The sequence below is a fragment of the Podarcis vaucheri genome (genome assembly GCF_965113315.1).
Source record: "Podarcis vaucheri genome assembly, chromosome: 2".
Taxonomy (NCBI): domain Eukaryota; kingdom Metazoa; phylum Chordata; class Lepidosauria; order Squamata; family Lacertidae; genus Podarcis; species Podarcis vaucheri.
In genome coordinates, this window is record NC_138760.1 from 129,618,737 (window position 1) to 129,638,845 (window position 20,109).

Consider the following 20,109-nt stretch of genomic DNA (forward strand, 5'->3'; position numbering starts at 1 on the left):
GTTCCCAGCATACTGTGCTGGAATGTAAACATACATGTGACACGTAACAATCCCATGTCTGTTCCTTAAGGTGGAAAGGAAATGTCAACAGAGTTTCCTTCTCTCACTGGTTAGGTGCTTGGGCTCTCTCAACTGCAAACAAGGGAGTACATGCATGGAAACAAAGCCGCTAACAAGGGAGTACATGCATGGAAGGGGGATGATAACAACGGGGAGAGCTGGACACAAAATTTCTGGACATTTTGAGGCCCCACCTTTTGATTGGCAGTGTGGTGGCCTGGGAATCTGATTCAGAGGCTGAGCCTAAGGAATCCCAGCCTGCACAGGAGTCCCCGCCTCCAGGGCCGGCTAAGCCGGGGCAGGGGCTTGAACCTGAAGGGCCCTCACCTGTGCCGGATCCTCAGGAGGAGACACCAGCTGAATCCGCTCTGGCTCCAGAGGTGATCGAGTCTGCAGGTGCTCCTCTCCCAGCCCTGTCAGGGGAAGGTGAGGTTGCCTCTGGGTCCAGTAACCCTCCAGCCTCTCCTGAACTGCAGAGGTTCAGGGCAGAGAGGCGGAGGGAACTAAGTTCTCTCAAAAGGAGTGCTCGCCTTAAGGCCAGGAGAGGCGAGTCACCTGTGGGCCGGGACCGCCCTATGCCTCAGAGGAGATAAAGGCCAGTCAGCCCAGTCCCAGGTTGCGGGAGCAACATCGTTGGTAACCTGTTCCTGCCGGCACCCTGACCTGCTCTCCTGAGTTCCTGACCATGCCAGACTCCTCGCTTTGCACCTCGCTTCGCCCCTGACGGACAGCCTCCTTACCCTCGACCTAGGACCGGACTTCGACCATGCTGCACGGTAAACCCCTGGAACCAGCCCAGGCGGGCTGGCTTGGTGATGCAGAGTGAGAAGCGTGGCTGGCGGTGGTGCCCCTTTGAGGGAAGAAGCAATGGCAATGGCAACAGGAGGTCGGAGCAGAGCTTCCTGGCCAGAAGGAGGCTGCAGAGCCAGGTGTCCCCCATCTCAGATGTGTGCACATCTGGTTCCCTCTTGAATGTGAATGCAGATGCTGTGTATCAGCAAATTCTAAATGGGCATATGCTACAGACATTGGCTGACAACTTTCCCTGGGATATGCAGTGCTTGTTGCCTTAAGCAGACTTCGGACTGATCCATCAGCGCTCTGCGTATGTTCTTGTGAACGGGTGGCTGGTTCTCATGGAGGGACACACACTTTCCTGGAGGTCCCCCATTACATTTCCTGCAAATGTCCCAAATAGGATGCAGCATTCTTTGGTGAGAGGGGCAGGGGGACGTCCACCTGTCGGAGTCCTGTAAACTCTTCAGCACACATCCGAAAGATATGTGCACACATAGCAGAGTCAGCGAAAGCAAGATTGTGCAGGAAATGTGGCGTCAAGCATTTACTATTTACAGCAAAGAAAACGAAAGAAACATGGCGTGAGTGTCTTCTCACACATCTCTCTGTCTGCAGAGAGAGAATTAAAGAGCAGAGGTTCGTCAACCTGACTTCCTCTTATACACAAACAATGATAAGAAATGGAAACATCCAATCATGTGACCCTCTGCAATAGTAGCATTGAAAATACTGACGGGATCATAAAAAAAAATATTGCTACAGCATTTGAGGTGGCTTTTTCTTTCCTCAAATGCTCATATGAAAAGATTTGACACTGGACTTCTCATTGTCTCCATACTTTATTTAACCATTGCTGACTTATTGCAAAAACACATTCACTTGTTGTATAAGAAAATATTATTTCTCCTGTGTCCTTTTTCTTACTTAAAACAGCTACAAATGTTATTCAAAGGCTGTGACTGAGTTCAAGCTGCAACAACTGTTCTTAAGATATCTTTTAAAAACTTCCCATTTTCAAATAAATACTTGTTTTGAATTTTCTTTCTTTTTTTTTCTTTTTCTTTTTTTGCTAGATTGGCTAGCTCTGCATATTAGACCAATTCTTGTAACCATTCTAACCTGGAAGGAACTTTATCACTTTTCCAATTTGTCACTATTAGGACTCTAGCAGCAACAGTGGCGTATAAAAAGACCTCTCTTACATTTCTAGGAATATCAGGGCCTGTGATAAAAAGGCTTCTGTTTTTTTGGGAAACAAACATTTAACATTTTTTAAAATTCTATATAGATGTCATCCCAGAAACCCTTGATTTTTTTTACACAGCCACCACATATGGAACATTGTGCCTGTTCCTTCTCCATATCTCCAACAATTACTAGAAACGTTTTTATACATTTTTGAAACTTTCCATGGGGTCAAATACCAAAAGTATTGCATTTTTTTGGAATTTTCCCCTCAAGGTATAGCCCACTGTTAATTTCAAATTCACTTTCCATAAATATTCCCACTCTTTCATATCTGTTATACCCCAAATCCTGGGCCCATTTAATCAGCTTTAACCTCCTCCTCCTTGACTTCCCAGTCAAGAAAAAGAAGAAGAGTTTGGATTTGATATCCCGCCTTTCACTCCCCTTAAGGAGTCTCAAAGTAGCTAACAATCTCCTTTCCCTTCCTCCCCTACAACAAACACTGTTAGGTGAGTGAGGCTGAGAGACTTCAGAGGAGTGTGACTAGTCCAATGTCACCCAGCAGCTGCATGTGGAGGAGCGGGGAAGCCAACCTGGTTCACCAGATTACAAGTCCACCGCTTTTATTAATAGCTGTTTTCACACACAAAATCAGTGTGATACCTTGGTTTACGAACTTAATCTGTTCAGGAAGTCCATTCTAAACCATAGCGTTCTTAAACCAAGGCATGCTTTCCCATAGAAAGTAATGGAAAATGGATTAATCCATTCCAGACAATGAAAAACCCCCACTAAAACAGCAATTTAACATGAATCTTACTATCTAACAAGACCACTGATCCATAAAAGGATGGCAATAATCAATATACTGTACAATAAAATAAATAAGACAGTATTGTAGATGATAAAAAATAAAATTATTTTTTTTTCTTACATGCACTGATGATAGTAATTGTGTGGATGAGGGACTTTTATAATAATAATTTATTATTTATACCCCGCCCATCTGGCTGGGTTTCCCCAGGCACTCTGGGTGGCTTCCAACTGAATATTTAAAACAATACAGCATTACACATTAAAAACCTCCATAAACAGGGCTGCCTTCAGTTGTCTCTTAAAAGTAAAATAGTTGTTTATTGCCTTGACATCAGCTGGGAGGGCGTTCCACAGGGCAGGCGACACTACCGAGAAGGCCCTCTGCCTGGTTCCCTGTATCCACTTCTGCAGTCACACAATCAACCAGTAGCTGACCTGGGTTCCACACAGTCACAAAAACAAGTCACAAAAACGAAGTCACAAGTCACAGTCACAAAAACGAAGTCACAAGTCACAGTCACAAAAACCAAGTCACAAGTCACAGTCACAAAAACCAAGTCACTAGCCACAGTCAAAAGTCAGTACCATAAAACGAAGAACAGGACACAGTAAAAAAAAGATGAAAAAGCCACACAAAAACACAAAGGATAGCAAAAACAAAAGCTCCAAATATCGCTTTTGTGTTGTGTGGGTGCTCCGCACTCAACTGCCAACAGACTCAACAGGAAGCCTCTGATTAGCAGCGGGGGACTCAATTTACAAATGGAACACACTCAACAGGAAGCGGAACATGTTCTGTTTCCAAGGCAAAGTTCACCAACCCAAACACCAACTTACAGGTTTCCAGCATTTTTATTCCAAGTTGTTCATAAACTAAGTTGTTCTTAAACCAAAGTACCACTGGAGTTGGTACTGTGAATACGATTCACCCACATATTGTGAAAAATATCCATTGTCCTGATTCAGTCCACAATTGACAGCATTGAACCTCTTGGTGCATTGTCATGCAAGTCTGCCTTTGAGGTTCATTTGTTCCAGAAAAGTGAACAAAATACAGTGAATGTGTTTTCACACTGCCCCATCGAAAAATCCCTCAAATTATGTCCATGGTCAACTCTAGCATTCTAGAATTCTATGTAAAATAATGAACATCGAGTGAATGTTCACTACGTTTCTCACGTTGACTGAAGCCCTTTCCACACTCCAAGTATTTAGTGTTTCAGCCCTGTATGAGTACGTTTATGTAAAGTAAGGTGTGTCCTCTGACGGAAACTATTTCCACACTCCATACATTTAAATGGTTTCTCCCCTGTGTGGGTTCGATGATGAATATTAAGGGAGCAACTTTCGCTGAACCTCTTTCCACACTCCATACATTTATAGGGTTTCTCCCCTGTGTGAGTTCGTTGATGCGAATTAAGCTGATTCTTCCAGCTGAAGCTCTTTCCACACTCCATACATTTAAAGGGTTTCTCCCCTGTGTGAGTATGTTTCTGTAAAGTAAGCTGTGCACTCTGATGGAAACCTTTTCCACACTCCATACGTTTCCCCCCTGTGTGAGTTCTCTGATGTTTACGAAGTTTATCACGCCGACTGTAGCTCTTTCCACACTCCAAGCATTTAAAGTGTTTCACCCCTGTGTGAGTTTGCTGGTGTGTTCTAAGGGCTCCACTGTGACTGAAGCTCTTTCCACATTGCATACATGTAAATGGTTTCTCCCCTGTGTGAGTTCTCTGGTGTTCACTAAGTCTATGTCGTCGACTGAAGCTCTTTCCACACTCCAAGCATTTAAAGTCTTTCACCCCTGTGTGAGTATGTTTATGTATGTAAAGGTGTGCTCTCTGACGGAAACTCTTTCCGCACTCCATACATTTAAATGGTTTAACCCCTGTGTGAGTTCGCTGATGTGTACGAAGGTGGGAACTCGTACCAAAGCTCTTTCCACACTCCATACATTTAAATGGTTTAACCCCTGTGTGAGTTCGCTGATGTGTACGAAGGTTGGAACTCTGACCAAAGCTCTTTCCACACTCCATACATTTAAGCGGTTTCTCTCCTGTGTGAGTTCGTTGATGTTCTGCATGTGTTCGACTATCAATGGAAGTCTTTCCACATTCCAAACATTTAAATAGTTTCTCCCCCGTGTGAGTTCGCCGATGTGAAGTGAGGTGTGTCTTTCGTCCGAACCACTTTCCACACTCTAGACATTCAAATGGTTTCTCCCCTGTGTGAGTCCGTTGATGTACACGAAGTGAACTAATATGACGGAAGCTCTTTCCACACTCCATACATGTGAATGGCTTTTCCCCTGTGTGAATTAGTTGATGTTTTCTAAGTGTTCCCTTGTCATTGAAGCTCTTTTTACACTCCATGCATTCAAATGGTTTCTCCCCTGTGTGGGTGTAATGATGTAAAGCAAGGCTTGAACTATAACTGAAACTCTTTCCACACTCCATACATTTAAATGGTTTCTCCCCTGTGTGACTTCTATGATGCATATGAAGGGACCAACTTTCACTGAAGCTCTTTCCACACTCCATACATTTAAATGGTTTTTCTCCTGTGTGAGTCCGTTGATGTCTTGTAAGCTTTCCACTCTCACTGAAGCACTTCCCACACTCCACACATTCATATTGTTTTTTCCCTGTATGAATTTGCTGATGTCGTTTAAGAGTGGCATTACTACTATAACTGTTTCCACATTCCAAACATTTAAATGGTTTTTCCCCCGTGTGAGTTCGTTGATGGTTTGTAAGGTTTCCACCATCAATAAAGCTCATTCCACATTCTGCAGAGTCCTGTTGATTGTCTGCACCACCTGCTTCAGAGGAAAAGGGAGAAATGATTTTAGGGTTTCAAAGAACATCTTTGTATGAAGGGTGATATATAAATTACATACATAATTATAATTGTCTAGAGCACCAGATACAGACTATCCCTTTAAGTAATCCCTTGCAGGTGACCACGATCGATGGGCGGGAGCTACTGGGAGGAGAAGTCAGCCAACAGACGGTTCCAATGATAATGAGGGTGGCAAGGCACACCGAACAGATAGCGTTTAATGTGGCTACCTTGGGAGGAGCTCCCATTATTTTGGGGATGAGCTGGCTGGCGCTACACGATCCGCTAGTGGGCTGGCATCAGGGAGTGGTCTCCTTTGGGTCAGCGCATTGCCTAGAACACTGCAAAGAGGGGAAGGCTCCGGAAGGGGCCAGAGTCACCCTAGCAGGGACGGAAGTAACAGACAAAGGGAAGGTGCCCCCACAATACGCCGATCTGCGCAACGTCTTCAGCGAAAGGGAAGCAGACAAACTGCCGCTGCATAGACCCTTTGACTGCCAAATCAAATCTATAATTACTAAAAGCATTTCCACAACACCCTTTATCCATATTTCTGTATTAGTCTAGGTAATAATCACCATTTAATCATGTAGTGGGGGGAAAACATGTAAAATCAAAAGGCTGTGAGAGGAAAAAGGTTTCTGGCTCCTCTATGAAAGCAGATTCCAGAAACAAAGAGGAGCATGGGAAAAGGCCTCTCTGCTTCCTTCTTCCTGCCTTTTCCCTCACCTCCATCTTTTCCCCTTGCCAATGTGTTTCCCTCCTCCTGTCTCTTTCCACCCCTGCGCCCATATCTTATCCCCTGCAACTCACCAGATCTCTCTGAGGGCCCTAGGAGGGAATGCTCAACAGTTTTGGAGAGGGATGCAGGATGCAGCCTGACCAAGTCAACCGTCCATCTTCCTCCTTCCATTCTCACTAGGTTTGCATTATCAGACTCTTTCATCCTTCCTGAGGAGCTCCCAAGCGAAAACGAGCTGCAGGTTTCTGAGGGATGAAGAAACAAAGGGAGCCTCACATTTAGCTGTTGAAGATGAATTTCACGAAACATTCATAGGGAGGAGGAGGCAAGATGGCGCCAAGGCAAGTCACGCTCTCCGGCGCTCACTTTTATTCTTTTAAAACCTTATCTTAACTGCCCTCCGGATGCCAATTTCTAACAAACGGAAAACATTTTAAAGACTCTGAGCACTTTTATAATTCCTGTTGGCTCTGCGAGCTTCAGCTTGTTCCAGCTTGTCTTCAGCTTGTCCCAGCCTGCTCCCTCCCTCCTTATCAGCTGCCCGGTCAAGGTTGCCAGAGAGGAGAGAACGCTGCTGCCTGAACTGAGAGCAGAGAGCAGAGAGAGAAGGTCTAAAGACAGAACTGTGAACTGCTTACCCGACCAACGGTGCCTGGAGAAGTAGGGTAAGGAGAGACACGACTGTGAGCCCTGCTTTGAGACTGGCCCATAGACACCCAGCTCTGCTGAACACAGAGAAAGATAAAGCTTGGAGATTCGGGGGTTAACTGAACTGTTTCCATGGTGAAAGAGGGTGCCTTCCTCCTGAAACCCACCATGCAAGAAAAATAGGTCCTGTTCCAATGTGGAATAAATGAATAAAAATGAATCCTTAGCTGAATCAAAGGATTCTCCCTAAACTCCTTTCCGTGTTAGAGGGTGCAATTAATGCTAAGAAAGACTAAGAACGTGTTCAAGGCACATGCTGATCCTGAAAGTGATAGATTTATAGTTTAGAGGTGACTCGAGATAAGAAGGAGAAATAGCAGCTGATAGTTTAAGAACTAGTATGCGTGCTCAAACGCTTCATGGATACTCACCCCTAAAGGAGAAATGGCTAATTTGAATGGACATGGGATCCATGTTATTGGTGGGGGACATATGTGTAGGTGGATTGCGAAGCCTGTAAACTGCAATTTATTAACCAATAGGAATTGTAGGAGGGATTTTTGAACACTTTTAGGTTATAAATTATGTGTGATGTAAGCTGGAATGAGCACTCCTTTACAGCGTGAGCTGAGGGGCCGCCTGTGCATTACTGTAATAAATCTAGTGATGCCCGATCTTGGTGTAGACTCCTTTTTTACACAGAGTAAATTGACGCCCTCTGGGTAAAGATTCCTTGGGACATATTTGTCCAACACCTTGCCAATGTGTTTTCCCCCTCCTGTCTCCATCCATCCTTGCCCTTTCTCCCTGCAACTCACCAGATCTCTCTGAGGGCCCTGGGAGGGAATGCTCAACAGGTTTGGGGAGGGATGCAGGAGGCAGCCTGACCAAGTCAACCGTCCATCTTCCCCCTTCCATCCTCGCCAGGTTTGTAGGATCAGACTCTTTCAAACTTCCTAGGGAGCTCAGAAGCCAAAACAAGCTGCAGGTTCCTGAGATATAATAATAATAATAATAATAATAATAATAATAATATATGTATACCCCGCCCATCTGGCTGAGTTTCCCCAGCCACTCTGGGCGGCTTCCAATCACATGTTAAAAACAATACTGCATTAAATATTAAGAACTTCCCTAAACAGGGCTGCCTTCAGATGTCTTTTAAAAATAGGATAACTGCTTATTTCCTTGACATCTGAAGGGAGGGTGTTCCACAGGGCGGGTGCCACCACCGAGAAGGCCCTCTGCCTGGTTCCCTGTAACCTCACTTCTCGCAATGAGGGAACCGCCAGAAGGCCCTCAGCGCTGGATCTCAGTGTCCGGTCGAACGATGGGGGTGGAGACGCTCCTTCAGGTATACAGGACCGAGGCCATTTAGGGCTTTAAAGGTCAGCACCAACACTTTGAATTGTGCTCAGAAACGTACTGGGAGCCAATGCAGATCTCTCAGGACTGGTGTGATGTGGTCCCAGCAGCCACTCCCAGTCACCAGTCTAGCTGCCACATTCTGGATTAATTGCAGTTTCCGGGTCACCTTCAAAGGTAGCCCCACGTAGAGTGCATTGCAGTAGTCCAAGCGGGAGATAACTAGAGCATGCACCACTCTGGCAAGACAGTCGGTGGGCAGGTAGGGACTTAGCCTGCGTACCAGGTGGAGCAGGTAGACAGCCGCCCTGGACACAGAATTAACCTGTGCCTCCATGGATAGCTGTGAGTTCAAAATGACTCCCAGGCTGCACACCTGGTCCTTCAGGGGCACAGTTACCCCATTCAGGACCAGGGAGTCCTCCACACCAGCCTGCCCCCTGTCCCCCAAGAACAGCACTTCTGTCTTGTCAGGATTCAACCTCAATCTGTTGGCCGCCATCCATCCTCCAACCGCCTCCAGGCACTCACACAGGACCTTCACTGGTTCTGATTTAAAGGAGAGGTAGAGCTGGGTGTCATCTGCATACTGATGAACTCCCAGCCCCAACCCCCTGATGATCTCTCCCAGCAGCTTCATATAGATATTAAAAAGCATGAGGGAGAGGACAGAACCCTGAGGCACCCCACAATTGAGGGCCCAGGGGTCTGAACACTCATCCCCCACCACCACTTTCTGGACATGGCCCAGGAGAAAGGAGCAGAACCACCATATAACAGTGCCCCCAGCTCCCAGCCCCTCTAGACAGTCCAGAAGGATGTTATGGTGTTCAAAGGCCACTGAGAGATCCAGCAGAACTAGGAAACAGCTCTCACCTTTGTCCCTAGCCCGCCAGAGATCATCAACCAGCGTGACCAAGGCATTTTCAGTTCCATGGTGAGGCCTGAACCCTGATTGGAAGGGATCCAAATGGTCCGCATCCTCCAGGCGTGCTTGGAGTTGTCTGGCAACCACCCGCTCAATCACCTTGCCCAAGAATGGTAAATTTGAGACTGGGCGATAGTTGGCCAAATTGGCTGGGTCTAAAGATGCTTTTTTAAGAAGCGGTTTAATGACCGCCTCTTTCAGCGGGTCTGGGAAGGCTCCCTCACAGAGGGAAGCATTCAACACCCCACAGAGCCCATCGCCCAGTCCTTCCTGGCTCGCTTTTATCAGCCAAGATGGGCAAGGATCAAGGAGACAGGTGGTCGGTTTCACTTGTCCAAGCAGCCTGTCCACATCCTCGGAGGTAACAGATTGGAATTGATCCCATGTAACAGGACCAGACAGAACTCTAGCACTCTCCCGCCCTGGCCCTGCTCCCACGGTGGAGTCTACCTCTTTCCGAATCTCAGCGACTTTATCTGCAATAAACTTTGCAAAAGCATTGCAGGAGATCTTGGGGTCTCTACCAGGCCCCGGTGGTGCAGGTGGTTCCGATAGATTGCGAGGGAAGAAGAAACAAAAGGAGCTTCACAGACGCTGCAAGCCTTTTCCTGCCCCAGACATTTAGCTGTTGAAGGGTAAGTTTTTCACTATTTCTGTGGTCAAAGAGGGATGCTTCCTCCTGAAACCCACCATGCAAGAAAACCCAGCTGCCTAGACGGCTGGGATAGAAATAACATTATTGTTATTGTTATTGTTATTGTTGTGATGATGATGACGATGATGACCTGAAAGAGGATCTTCTTGAGAAAACTAAGAGGACAGGAACTTTTAAAAGAAGGGGGGGATTATAATTTATCTAGGAGCCCATTGTAAATAGATGAAAGCATTAGCAGGATTTTAACCACACCGGTAAGGTATTAAAGATCACGGACCATTCAGATGGATGGGAAAATATGGACAACGGACTGATATGGAGTTGTAGATGTTAATATTAGGACACACAGGGGGGGGGGAGACTAGTCATGAGATGCAGTGTAATCTCTGTTTATGGATTTGCAATTTATTTTGTTATAAATGTATTTGTTACTTTTAAAAAAACCTATTTTTAAAAAATAACCTTTCCCAAGTGTAGGGGTCAGATGGGATTACCATGAGGAATTATAAAATATACATCAAGCCATCGTGTCTACAATGAAGACATTGTGTTGACTGGGTTTGATATATTGACAATAATTTCTGATTAAATCCCATAAGATTCTACATTCATGCCCTTTTCATGCCCTTTTGACTCTACTGCCCATTTCTCTATCCTCATTTCTCACATACACAGCAGTACACAGCAGTTGCTTCGCCAGTCAGGCCATAAAAGATAATGGGCAAGTTCTTTGATGTAGTTTCTTATATATAATCTTAAAATGTTAATCATGGAGCCAGGAAACAGATCTCACATGAAGGTGGTAGTGACAGTGGTGTAGCGTGGGGGGTGCAGGGGGTGCCGGCCGCACCGGGCGCAACATCTGGGGTTAGGGCAAATCTATGGGTTAGGGGGCGCAAATCCACGGGTTAGGGGGCGCAAATTACTTGCCTTGCCCCGGGTGCTGACAACCCACGCTACGCCGCTGGGTAGTGATCTGGTCTTTCTGGCCATCGTTCTTATCATGTTTATTTCTCAGCTCTGGGGTTGCCAGATGCACCCCTTTGTAGTTCTCAACATATTTACCCCAAAATATATGCATGCTCATTAGTGTTGTAGTGTAACTTTTCCCCCACGTGGGGTTTGATGAAATGCTCAGAGGAAATATGATCGGTTCTTACGAGCACTGTGTGAAAGATTCTTTTGCTAATAAAATGGCCTGGCGAGGGGTGTGGTTTACGCACTTTCTCCGAGAGCCTTGCTGGTCAAAGCCTCGTGTCTTGTTTTTAATCAGGGTCCAGTCCTTCCTTTACTTTGCGAACGCAACACCAAGAAGGGGAGATTAGAAACTAGCCGGAAGCAAAGGGGGCCTCAGAGACCCTGCAAGCATTTTCCTGCCCCGGAGGTTGAGCTGTTGGAGGGTCAGTCTCCCTGTGTGTGGAGAGACCACACACAGTCTCCATGGTGAAGGAGGGGTGCCTTCCTCTTGAAACCCACCATGCAAGAAAACCCAGCCGCCTAGAAAGGCTGGGGGAACCCAGCCAGATGGGGGGGATATATATATAGTAATATCATCATCATCATCATCATCATCATGACTAGAGTCATGCCTTTTACATCTACTTTTATCTCTGTTAGATGGGAGCTTTGGCACTGCAGCCTCCCTGGCCACAAGCTCCCAGTTATTTCAATAGAAAAAAACCCCCCACAATAAAAGCAATTATTATTCCCCCCCCCCATCTGGCAGGGTTTCCCCAGGTCCTCCCCCAACTCACTTCCTCCAGCCTGGCTCCCCTTCCGATGTAGCCCCTCCCCCCCCCCAGACCATGTGCCCTAGAAGAGACTATGGCCGGGACACTAAAAAAGATAAAAAAAATTCTGCAGGAAGAAATATCTGGATATGAAAATGAGAAAAGAGAGGGAGGGTTATAATATGTAATAGAAAAGCATTATGAACCGTGGAAAGGGGGGGGAAGGGAAGTCGACATTAAGTGTGCACATTATATTTGGGTGAGGATGGTGTGTTATTTGTAAAAATAAAAGACAACAACGAAAAATGGAATTTACTATAAAATTCCAGAGAGGGGCATCCTGTGAGGCTACAACAGATTGCAATGGGTTGCTTTGAAGTCAATTCAGCGCCTAATAATAATAATAATAATAATAATAAAGAACCCCGCGAGCCCTGCGCGTATTTTGCCAGAACAAAGGCAGCGACCCTGAGCAATTCTGTCCCACGTCGACCGAAGGGCGGGCTCGGTGTAAGGCAGCGCCCCACGTTTGGATCCCCCAGAAGATCCGGCTTCCCCACTGGGAGGAGGAAGGGGGCAGGAATCCAGATTCCAGGGAAGAAAGGCTGCGGGGGGGGATAGGACGCCCCTCGCCTCGTGCAGGGATGTGACTTCAAGGAGAGTCCTGGAGAGGAGCAAAAAGGCTGGGCGTCCCTCCCAGAGATCCTTCCCTCCCCCCCCCTCTCAGCCCCCCAACACCCTCGTATTCGGGTCCCCCACCCACGAAATCTCCCCCTTGGCACGACTCACCCCTCGCCCTGCGCGCCGCATCTCTTCCTCTGCATCAGGAGGGACCACCCAAGACGAGCGGGGAGGGGAGGGGAGGTGGGGGGGGGAGAGGGGAGGGTCTGTTCCCAGGCCTCTCTAGGCAGCCGGGCTCTCTCTATTCCCTCCCCCCCCCCCATTGGCTCCCTCTCCTCCCCAAATAGCGCTACCTGCGCGCCTCCCCAGTTGCGCTTTTCGGATCAAGGCAGGAGGAGGGATCCGGATCACGCAGAGGAGGGCGATTTGAAACCAGAGGGCTTCCTTCTGGGCATCATCGACCAGAAGGTGCAAAAAAAAAAAAAGACAGAATCTTTTTTATGTATGCAACAACAGCAGCAAGAATACTGATTGCAAAACATTGGAAGACGCAAGATTTGCCCACGCTGGAAGAATGGCAAACGCAACTGATGGACTACATGGAATTGGCTGAGATGACTGGCAGAATTCGAGACCTGGGAAAAGAGGAGGAGGAAGAGGACTGGAAGAAGTTTAAAGACCATTGACAAAAATTTTATAAACTGTATGAATGTTAAGAAAGTGCATGAATGGAAGGACTATGGCATCAGCTGCCTAGACGAGAAACGTAGGAAATAAGTTGAAATATAAAGGCGAGATTTGAAGTAAAGTTATGCCTAAACTAAGTAGTTAAATATTTGATGGAAACATTTAAAATCAGAGACATAACATATCAGAATTAGAATATAAGATTTGAAAGAAGGTAATAAATTGCTGAACATATCTGCTTAATGGAGAATGCAGGGAAGGGAAATGCGAGGAAGTCCAGATGGTTATGAAAAAGGTATATGAAAAATTGGGATTTCTTTTTATTTTCTTTTTTCTTTTTCTTCTTCTTTTTATAGAGCTGTAAGTCATGAATTTCTGTGTTTGATATATGCTTGGTTATCTTTCCTTTTTTCTTAAAATGCAATAAAATATTTTTTTAAAAAAGAGAGAGAAGGGCGCTGGATTTGAGTCTTCGGTGCAAAACCAGCCAGGCTGGAGGATAGGGCCCCTCGCGGGCATCACTTTCACGGCAATCTATGTATATATATTGCCGTGAAAGTGATGCCCACACATATATATATATATACACACAGTATATATATATATATATATATATATATATATATATATATATATATATGCTTTCGTAGATTTTCACGGGTACAGGAATGCAGGTTTTGGTGTCTTCGGGTGTCTTCCCGTGTAAGAGTCGGGGTGTCTGGGCGACGTTTCGACGAGGTCTCACTCGTCATCTTCAGGCTGGTGCTTTCGGCTTCTTGTTACTGGAACAGAGCAGAATCTGGTGTTTGAGTTCCTATAAATACTGTTGAGGGGTGTGGTGTATAGCCTCCAACGTTCTGGGCAGAGAGGAAGTTCCTAGATTAGTGTGCCTTTTCTTCTTTTGTTCCTTAATTACTTGAGGGATATCTTGAGTGATATCATGAGTGATATTCTGAATACCACTGGGTGGGTCATTAAGTGTAGATTAGTTGCTAAAGCTTTCGTGTCTTGACCTCTTGAGCTTGTGAAGAGTTTTTCTGAGAAGATGGCTGTGCTGCATTTAGTTGTGCTCTGGCTTGGCTTCGTGTATAGGGGCGAGCTGTAATTTTGTGCACTTCTTCTGTCTGCTCTCCATCTTATTCCCACAACCACCCTGTGACAAAGCAGGCACTGCCTTCAGGCGCCCCCAGTGCAGCCCAATACTCCTCTCCCATTGGAGGAACCAAACCATGGAGGTTGTTTTTAAAAGTAAATAAATTATTTACGCTTTTCAGATTTATACATTTCATCAAATTTACAATCATCTTAACATTTCAAAACTTGGCTTTCTTCCCTCTCTTTCCACAGTTCCTTAAATTTATTTTTCATATTTTCTGCATATCCTAATCTACCTAAATTGCTCATTCATTCATCCACTTTACAAATATACACCTATAATACTGCAGGTTATTACAATAATCCTACGAATGTTCTTATCTGTTTACAGTTTGAGGAGAACCTGAGCTTACAGGGTTAAACAGCTCAGTGTATGCGTCCTGCCTTCTGTGGAGCGGAGGGATCCTGTGTCACATTCAGATTCTGTTTTATTTGTTCTATTCTGGTTTCGCTTTTGTACAGAACAGACATGTCTCACATTCTGTTTAATACTGGATAATTTACTGCTTCTGTAATAATAAACGCTTTTAGCTTAGGAGAAGCTGTGTGGGCTCTTGATTTATGCACACTAACGGCACACACAGAAGACAGAAGGCTAAGGGCTTTGATCACTGTGTTTTTACTCTGCTACACTCAGAAGTCCGGAAAAGAGGCTGCAACAAAAGCTTGCAGGACCTTTTCCCCTGGAGCAATAAATCTCAGAGGTTATGGACACAGAGTTATGCTGTAAAGGCAAGCAGATCTTTCATTTCTTTGCTGTGCTGTGTGCTGAAGAGCTACAGAGAAGTCCAGCTCTGAGATCCTGCCTGGTGCTAAGAGCAGAGGCAGTAGAGCTTGCTGGCTGAAGCTGCTGGAAAGCTGTGTGCTGCAGGCTGCAGGCCTCTCATCGGAAGACGGCTGGCACGCGTGAGTACTGAGCCCCGGGGGAGGAGATGGCAGAACTTCAAGGGACTTTCAATGTCCTGTTTGAAAGGCTCAACAGCCAGAATTGGGAGGTCTGGTCCAGAAGAGCAAGGGGATGGTTTTTGGCCACAGGGCTCTGGAGCTGCACTCAGAGGGAACCAACTCCAGCCTTCCAGGCTGCTGCAGCAGACGTGGAGGCACCTCTGAAGGGAGAGCAGCAGGTGCTGTGTATGCTGAGAGCTAGCGTGGACGCTTTGCTATTGCCCCACCTTGAGGGTCTCAAGATGGCTCAGGCTGCTTGGCAGGAGCTGGAGAGGGTTTGTGTCACCACAGCGGGAGCCAAGGGCCGAGCACGAGCCAAGGGCCATGAGGGAGTTGAGGGCCAAGTGGGAGCTGAAGGCCACGTTCCTGAAACCACAGCTGGGAGCTGATGCTTTGTCTCCGGGAAGCCACGTGATGAAGAGGCCTGGAGACAGAGAGCTGGGGTTTGAGCTTTAGGCCCAGGCTGTGTACCCAAAGGTGGGGGTGCAGGGAACGCAGGAAGGAGTGGAGGGGATATTGTGCAGGCATTTGCTTCGAGATGCTGCTACAGATTTGGGTCCCCCTCCCATCTCATGAGCGACTGCCCTGTAGAGGCTCTGGAAGGACCCAAGGTCATCTCCTGTAGCAACCAACAGATAAGACCCAGCACATCTGCGAAACATGGGAAGCAGAAAACAAAGGGAACTGGCAGAGATGGCTCTAAACAAAGGCACCTAGCAGCTTCCATGGCAAGAGTAAAGGGTTGTGAACAGGACGCTGTGCTGACCTTTATAATCAATTCTGGTGCCTCCCACCACCTCATGCCATCTAGTGGACTTTTGCGGAACTGCACCTCTGGGAACTCTGGGAAATCTGTTTGTCTTGCAGATGGAACCAAATGTCCTCTGACACAATCTGGCTCACTGTTCTGCTCTTTCTCACAGGAGTCAATAGGGGCGTTTGTCGTCCCCGGATTGTCCTGCTGTCTGCAATCTGTTGCCGCTCTTCTTGCTGATGGTTACAGAGTCTGTTTTGAGAATAACGTGTTTTATTTCCAGGGATGGGCAACAACTGGTCAGTGTGGAATGTAAAGATAGGCTGTTTGTGCTAGAAGCTTCTCTTGCAGGTCCAGGTACCAATGAGGCAGCTCAAGTGCAATGTGCCAACGTTCCAGTCCATGATGCATGCCATCGTCTTTGGCACCAGAAAATGGGTCACGTGTCCTGGGATTACGTGAAGAAGATCCCAGAGTGCTCTGAGGGGTGCAAAATGAAGTCATGTGCTAAATTTCTTGATTACAGGGCTTGTAAGCAGGCAAAGGTGAAAACGTGCTCCTACCCAAGGTCTGAAAGAGTGACCACCAGACCTTTTGAGCTGGTGCATGTAGATTTGTGTGGCCCCATGCCAGTAGCCAGTCTGGGCGGGGCGAAATATGCTCTCACTCTGATAGATGATTTCCCTAGAAATGAGTGGCTATTCACATTCAAACACAAGAGTGAGGCTGTGCCACTGATCAGAGACTAGATTGTGGCAGTGGAACTGCAATATTCCACACACGTGTGTAACTTTCAGACTGACTACGGTGGGGAATTCACCATGTCTGCGCTGCAAAGTTTCTTCTGCCAGAAGGGAATACATCACAGGTTAACAGTCCCCAACAGAATAGCATTGCAGAATGCAGGAACAGAACGCTGCAGGAGATGTCCGCAGTGTTGCTGTTTGATACCGGGCTCCCCCAGCGCTTTTGGGGGAGAGGCCTGGAAAAATTCTAATTTCACGTTGAACCGGTCATTCAAGTTCTGTTGTAGGGGACACACCCTATTTCCTGCTGCACAGCAAGAAGCCCAAGGTGTATTTGGCTGCGAGGCTTGGGTCCTTGTGGCAAAGGCCAAGTGCAGAAAGGGTGGCCCTAGGTCCCAAAAGATGGTTTTCTGTGGGTATGAGCCAGGGACCAAGGGGTGGAGATTTGCCTATCCAACAGGCAATCAGTCCAGGATTCTGCTCAGCAACAGTGTTGAATTCTGTGAGCAGAATGGGTGGACACGCATACATGGGAACCCTGATGTTCTTTCAGAGAGTCTGCTTGACTCTGATGATGAGGAAGAGGTAGAGGTTGAACCTGCTGCTGAGGCACGGAGTCCTGACCCAGAGCAGGTAGAGGGAAGAACTTCTCCAAAAGCTTGAACAGAGAAGTGCTCCTTACTCAGCCACAGGTTCAACTGAGAAGTCTAGATGGCGCAGTAAGTCGGAGGGGGAGCTCTCTGACACCAAGGACATTCTAACTGGCCCTTGTGGGTCAGAGCAGGTACCTGAAACCGAGTTGAGACGTTCAGCTTGCACAATGAAAGGTAAACCTCCTGACAGGTTTGCAGTCACAACTGTGTGGGTTGGTATGGCACAGTGTGAACCTGAGAGTTTTGAGGATGTTCAGAAACTGCTTCAGGAAGAAACCAGGAAATGGCATGAGGCAATGCAGAAGGAGATGCTCAATGGAGTCTCTAGGTGTGTTCTCTCTCACGACGTTGCCAGTGGGCAAACAGACCATGAGCAGCCGCTGGGTTTACCGTCTTAAACCCACAGCAACTGGAGAACCACAGTACAAGGCTAGGCTAGTAGCCAGAGGGTTCATGCAGCAGAAGGGGCTGCATTATACTGAGGTATATGCTCCTACTTCTAGAAGTGAAACTCTGTGCATGCTCTTAGCCATTGCTGCACAAAGAGGTTTGCAGGTGCATCACTTTGATGTGGCCTATTTGAACTCAGAGCTCCAGGAGGATCTGGACATGCTTCCTCCTCCAGGGTTTGAGGGCAATGGGCCAAATACTGTATGGAAGCCTCACAAGTCCATTGATGGCTTAAAGCAACTGGCCAGAAAGCTAGGTTTCAGGAAGAGTCTTGCTGACAGCTGCCTGTACCTTAAAGGGTCAGGAGAGTCACAGGAAATAGTGTTGATCTTTGTCAATGACATCATACATGTCTCAGGGGCAAACAAACAGGTGCAGAAGTTTGCCAAAGAGCTTGGAAAGTGGTTTCAGCTCAAGAACCCAGGTGCAGTAAAGATCTACCTAGGTGTACAGATAGACAGGACTGAGGATGGAAGCTTCTTGCTCAGTCAAAAAGGCAAGACTGAGCAGTTGCTTGAGAAGGTCAGAATGTCTGATTGTGCAGGGGTTGACACCCATGAATACAAGCTATGAGAAAGACAGTCACTTAGCAGAGCGCGTGGAGTTCGAGAATGCTGAGCTCTTGCAATCAGCTCTGGGTAGTCTGTTGTATCTGTCCCCATGGAGCAGGCCGGACACTGCTTTTGCTACCAATCTCGTCAGTAGGGAAGCTACAAAGCCCAGTGTAAACACCTGGCATGGTATCAAGCAGGTGCTGCATTACCTGCAGGATACCAAGGACTTCAATCTCAAGCTGTCAGCTGCAGGTGAGACTAGGCTCACTTCCTGGGCAGATAGCGACTGGGCGAATCTGGATAACAGGAAGTCCGTATCTTGGATGGTAATAAAGTTTGGGGAATCTCTAGTTGGGTGGAAGTCCCAGAAGCAAAGTCTCATTGCGCTGTCCTCTATTGAGGCTGAGTTCAGCACACTGTCAGAGTTGTGCTGGGAACTGGCGTTCTATAGATGCCTGGTGCAAGAGATCTATGGGGATTGTTGCCTGCCCATCAATGTTTAGGAGGACAATCCACCCTGTCTGAAGTTGGCAGAATCTGGGCAGTTTAAGGCCAGAACCAAGCATATAGACATACGATTCCAGAATGTGTGTCAAAGTGTACAGTCAGGTTTGGTGCGGATGAAGTACTGTACAAGCCACGACAACCTGGCAGATGGGTAAACGAAACCTTTGAGCTTCCAGCGTCATGGGGAGTTCTATGAAGGTTTGAAGTTGGGGTAAATGGTATACTTACTGGTCCCTAGTAGCGCAGAACGAGAGGGGGTGTGAGGAGAACCTGAGCTTTCAGGGTTAAACAGCTCAGTGAATGCATCCTGCCTTCTGTGGGGCGGAGGGATCCTGCATCACATCCGGGATCTGTTTTTCTTGTTCTATTCTGGTTTCGCTTTTGTAGGGAACAGACATGTCTCACATTCTGTTTGATACTGGATAATTTACTGCTGCTGTAATAATAAACGCTTTTAGCTTAGGAGAAGCTGTGTGGGCTCTTGATTTATGCACACTAATGGCACGCACAGAAGACAGAAGACTAAGCGCTTTGACCGCTGTCTTTTTACTCTGCTACGCTCAGAAGTCCGGAAAAGCAGACTGCGCAACAGAAGCTTGCGGGACCTTCTCCCCCTGAGCAATAAATCTCAGATAAAGTTTATTTGTAAATATTCAATAAACCATTTAAAGGTACCCCTGCCCGTACGGGCCAGTCTTGACAGACTCTAGGGTTGTGCGCCCATCTCACTCAAGAGGCCGGGGGCCAGCGCTGTCCGGAGACACTTCCGGGTCACGTGGCCAGCGTGACATCGCTGCTCTGGCGAGCCAGAGCCGCACACGGAAACGCTGTTTACCTTCCCGCTAGTAAGCGGTCCCTATTTATCTACTTGCACCCGAGGGTGCTTTCGAACTGCTAGGTTGGCAGGCGCTGGGACCGAACAACGGGAGCGCACCCCGCCGCGGGGATTCGAACCGCCGACCTTTCGATCGGCAAGCCCTAGGCGCTGAGGCTTTTACCCACAGCGCCACCCGCGTCCCAACAATTTACATTTACATTTTTTTATTTAAAAAATTATTACCTTGATTTCTTAGTCTTCTGGTAAGTTTCACCATTTCTGCATATTCTTTCCATTTTGGGGCAAGTAAAATTCTATACAGTTTCTATACAGAAAGAGAGGTGGAGTAAGCGCTTGGGGATGCTGACATGAAGTCAGCTGCAATTTAAAGCAACAGTAGGGAATGTAAAAGAATGGGCTGCTGACGGAGAGAGGGGGGAAGGGGCATA

The 20,109-nt window shown here is 47.0% G+C and overlaps 1 protein-coding gene across 2 annotated transcripts; it reads right to left on the bottom strand.

The window, feature by feature from the left end:
- Window positions 1-1,387: 1,387 nt before the first annotated feature.
- Window positions 1,388-12,647, bottom strand: LOC309527328 (uncharacterized protein). Of its 2 annotated transcripts, XM_082214077.1 has the most exons (4): window positions 12,561-12,647; window positions 7,912-8,085; window positions 6,517-6,690; window positions 1,388-5,683 (listed from the first exon to the last, which is right to left on the bottom strand). In XM_082214077.1, the coding sequence occupies exons 2-4, from the start codon at window positions 8,009-8,011 to the stop codon at window positions 4,074-4,076; spliced, it is 1,884 nt and encodes a 627-aa protein (XP_082070203.1). In that variant the 5' UTR covers window positions 8,012-8,085; window positions 12,561-12,647; the 3' UTR covers window positions 1,388-4,073. The 2 variants fall into 2 exon arrangements, with proteins under 2 accessions (XP_082070203.1, XP_082070204.1); XM_082214078.1 differs by lacking the exon at window positions 7,912-8,085 and having other exon boundaries at window positions 12,561-12,633.
- Window positions 12,648-20,109: the final 7,462 nt, after the last annotated feature.

What these genes read in the sequence shown, in the direction of transcription:
- LOC309527328 (XM_082214077.1), bottom strand. Translation starts at nt 8,011, where the DNA reads ATGGAAGGGGGAAGATGGACGGTTGACTTGGTCAGGCTGCCTCCTGCA. An exon ending in AGGGCCCTCAGAGAGATCTG is followed by an intron (nt 6,691 to 7,911) that starts GTGAGTTGCAGG and finishes TTCATCCCTCAG; the next exon opens with AAACCTGCAGCTCGTTTTCG. An exon ending in AGGGCCCTCAGAGAGATCTG is followed by an intron (nt 5,684 to 6,516) that starts GTGAGTTGCAGG and finishes TTTCCTCTGAAG; the next exon opens with CAGGTGGTGCAGACAATCAA.